General features: G+C 40.9%; 1 protein-coding gene across 6 annotated transcripts in view; it reads right to left on the bottom strand.

Annotated features, from left to right (window-relative positions):
- Positions 1-648: 648 nt before the first annotated feature.
- LOC138040377 (CLIP-associating protein 1-like) overlaps positions 649-3,783 on the bottom strand; it is a 73,815-nt gene continuing 70,680 nt past the window's right edge. For all 6 annotated transcript variants that reach the window (XM_068886118.1, XM_068886113.1, XM_068886130.1 and 3 more), the window contains one exon: positions 649-1,946. In XM_068886118.1, the coding sequence (XP_068742219.1) occupies positions 1,764-1,946 (183 nt within the window). In that variant the 3' untranslated portion in view covers positions 649-1,763. The remainder of the gene's footprint in view (positions 1,947-3,783) is intronic.

The following is a 3,783-nucleotide window of genomic DNA, read 5'->3' as shown; positions in this document are numbered from 1 at the left end:
TGCAAATTTCGCACCAAAATAGTAATTAGGTCGAAGGGTTTCTTGAATTATGTCCTGACACGAGGTAACTGAAAGTATTTTTCAGTTTCGCCATTTGAACTCTCCCCAAACATTTTCGCCAACTTTCCATAAAGTTCTACTGTCTATCATTGAAGGAACATAATTGATAGTTTGACGTCCTTTTTTTAACCTCCTCTGGGATAATTTTGCCGTCGTGGTGTGATAGCACGTCGAATGGCAGCCAAGTATTAATTCGGAACTCTTCGGAGTTCACATGTCCGCGCACTTTGAGTTCACGACATTCCCTATTTAACGATGATAGAGCGGTTTCACAACTGAGTGTCGAAAGTAATTAGCCAATTGCTTCGGTTTTGCATTTACTTCACTCAATGATTGGTTGAAAGTTCTCGCGCCATTTTTTTAACCAACCAGAAGTGAAAGCAAAACCAATCGTGGCTTGCGCGTGCACATTTTCCCGCGCTTTGGGTCGGCTACGTGTAATTACTTCGAGTTTTGATTGGTTTACTGGATTGTCTCCGTCCTTTTTGATTGGCCAAAGTAATTACTTCGGTTTTGGTTTTACGACACTCATTTGAAAACCGCTCAATAACCACAGCTCCTACTTTAAGAACAAACACACAAAAAAAATCAGGTGTCAAGGTTTTAGCCTTAGCATGTTCCATTCATTGTAGATGAAGAGCATCATCTGCATTTTATACAATTTTACTTCACACATGTTGTAAAACTATCTGATCCTTCATTGCGGTTTAAACAAAGACGGCCTATTTTAAAATAAATATATTATTTTCTTCTTTACGAGCAAAAATCATAGTTACACTGGCCGCTTACTTTACTACCTTCGATAACTGATGCCTTAACGGATAGCGTGACGTTTCATGTCACGTCAAAACGTGGCATTCCATGTCACGCCTGGCAATGAAAGGAAAGAGGTGTGTAAATATACTTTGCGAAAAAAGGGAAAAAATGCGATCCAATACAAAATCAAACCAATAAAAAGTCATGTACAAGGAAGCAGTGATAAAAACTTGGTGAATTAAAAGCTTGCCAGGCCCTGCCTTCAGATTATCCAAGTCTCATTTTCATCAGTAAACCAATTTCAAGTTCACTGCAGCTTCGTTGTCAAAGCGAATGAAAGTGCAAGACTTTTGACATGTTAAGAAATTTTGCTTTACTTTGAATAAAAACTAATTTTCATAAGGAAAAAAACTCGATTTGAATATGATGATATAGACACTCGGGAAATGGCTTATCCGCTTTGGAACGTCCTCATTTGGGTCAATCTCCTTTAAGCAACAAGTTCTTTGACAGCAACGAGAGAGGGTGTCAATGACTACTTTTGCGTCTTCTAGAGGGCCTGGATAGTCATCCCAACAATGGCATCTTGTCCACCTGTACAATAGCTCAAGAAACTGGAAACTGGCAGAGCTAGTTTCATAGGTCAAACAAGTTTTCGGAAGCCTCAAAATAGTTTGACGGGCCGTGTATTTCCTTTCGGTAACTTAAAAACTGACAACAGTTTGCAAAACGATATAACCAGTTGAATAGTTTCTCAAATAGTGTAATGTTTTTACACATATGGCCGCGATAGACCGAATGGATCCTTGATTCACGGAAGGTTCTCGCTTTCCCTTTGGCAAAACAAAAGCTTGCCAAGCAACAATGGCGTCAACTGGGTCACGTGGCCTGCTTGGCTTCACAATGATGGTTACCGTTGCTTCTCGTGATCTCTCATCATCAGGCTATCACGGACGAGCGCCACCGTTGCCGGCCTGGGATCTCTTGATGTAGAGATTAAGCAGTTTCATTTTAGTTCCCGATAACTCTGCCAGGTGTGGCATAAGAATATCCTCACCCACTGAACTGTGTATGGCCACAAGACAGAACACGCTGGCTTTACGAACACTGCTCTCTACGTGATCATAGCACTGTAATAAAACACATGATGACATACCATATCAACTCGAGCAAAACCGTTTTCGTACAATTGTATACTACGAAAACCACCGATCTGTAGAATGGGTCCGAATTACTGCGCTACTGCCCGCCAACTTTCGCTTGTAAATTCTTGAGAGGTGTTTTGGCTCGACGTTGCTTTTCATGCTTCCTTTCTATTCTAAAACTACACACGAGTGAGCACGAGCGACCACGAATTACGAGTGAAAAGATCGTCTTAAATGTTCAATAAATTAAAAAACAAACAAACAGTACAGCCATATCATCCCAATGTTCTAATCAGACACGTCATGTTAGATTTACTAACACAGGTAATGATTTGATCAACTTGAACTTGTAATGTTGACAATTTCCGATATAATGGGGCTCTCTCGCCTGTACAGTAGTAGGATTTTGTTACCACGATAGAAAATAGGAACCTCGGAGCCATCATCACTCTGTTTGCGGGGTAAGCCATCACCCTCATTGTCGTCTGCGGAGAAAGTGATGTGTTAGCCGTGTTCGCGTTTCACTTGGGTAGCTGGTCTAGGAACGTCGTCAGACTTCTCTTTTAAATTGTCATCAAAGTGTTTCCAGTCGTCGCTCACAATACTGTATTCTTATGGACCGTATTCATAAATGGTGGCCAAGAAATGATTCTTTTGTCTTTGTGCTAATCATTTTCGCTAGCCTCACTTTGGGGCAAAAAGTCTTTTGAATTTGTTTGTGCTAACGAGGCTAGTGAGGATGATTAGCATAAAGACAAAAGAATAATTACTTAGCCATCATTTATGAATATGGTCAATTGATGGTTTTCATCTAACGTCACGACGCTGGTGTAGAGAATTATGCAGTAAAACGTCTTTTCGAAATTTGACTCTATTATTATGCAAAACTTGCGGGGCCATTTTCTGTTGTTCTCAATCTCGACCCCAGAGCTCTTCTCTTGACTGAGGGAGAGAAGAGCTCTGGGGAACCCTGAAACGAACTGTCTTCTCATTGGTTTTCATAAAGAACAATCAAACGCGTCTCTAATTGGTGCATTAATGTTAGCACGAGGAGTGAGCAGGCGCCGTAAGGTTCAAATAGCCAATTTTTGGCTACAAGAACCCTACGGCGCATGCGTTCCTAGATAGAGTTTCCCAGAGCCTTGGGTCGATCCAAGGCTCTGGTGACGAGAATGTATTGTTCTGAACACCAACATGGCCGTCTCATCACGTGGATGCAAACCAAGAATAGCTTTCTTGCTCTTTTTTCGGAAAGAAATCTTTCCTTCCGGCATACTATTCAAACACGTGGACTCGTTAGAGCTTGATATATGATACTTGACCTATGAGATTGTACCGTGTGAAAATTTAACCGGAAACCGTTTTTCACATTATCTTCACAGGACACGTACCGGAAATACAGCATGTACATGATATAATTGCACTGATGCAGTTTCCTTACGCTCATGGTATTCACAGTGAATGTTAAATAATTATGATTCTGTCACATTATTTCTTTTATTAAACCCTTTTAACGATTTTTCACTCGTGTGTAGTTTTAGAAAAGATCGTCGAAGAAACAGCGAGTCCATGGTTGCACTTGCAATCTCTTCACTGGACAGGAACAATTTTATCCATTTTCCCCCGGTACTCATGATTTAGAAAACGTATTTTTCCATTGTTGTGGTTGTTCCGATACAACTTGACGGCGGAAGCTGGCTACTGCTCAAACCGTGGGAAAAGAATTTCATCAAAATGTTTAACTGAAGTGGGCGGGGCAGTCATTCAATAATTTGGGCCTGTTCCACGTTGTGTGGTGTTATTGATCAGGTCCGAGTTTTGT

The sequence above is a fragment of the Montipora capricornis genome, chromosome 1 (genome assembly GCF_036669925.1).
Source record: "Montipora capricornis isolate CH-2021 chromosome 1, ASM3666992v2, whole genome shotgun sequence".
Taxonomy (NCBI): Eukaryota; Metazoa; Cnidaria; class Anthozoa; order Scleractinia; family Acroporidae; genus Montipora; species Montipora capricornis.
The sequence above is the reverse complement of the archived record's forward strand: the minus strand, read 5'-3'. Positions and strand labels throughout refer to the sequence as shown.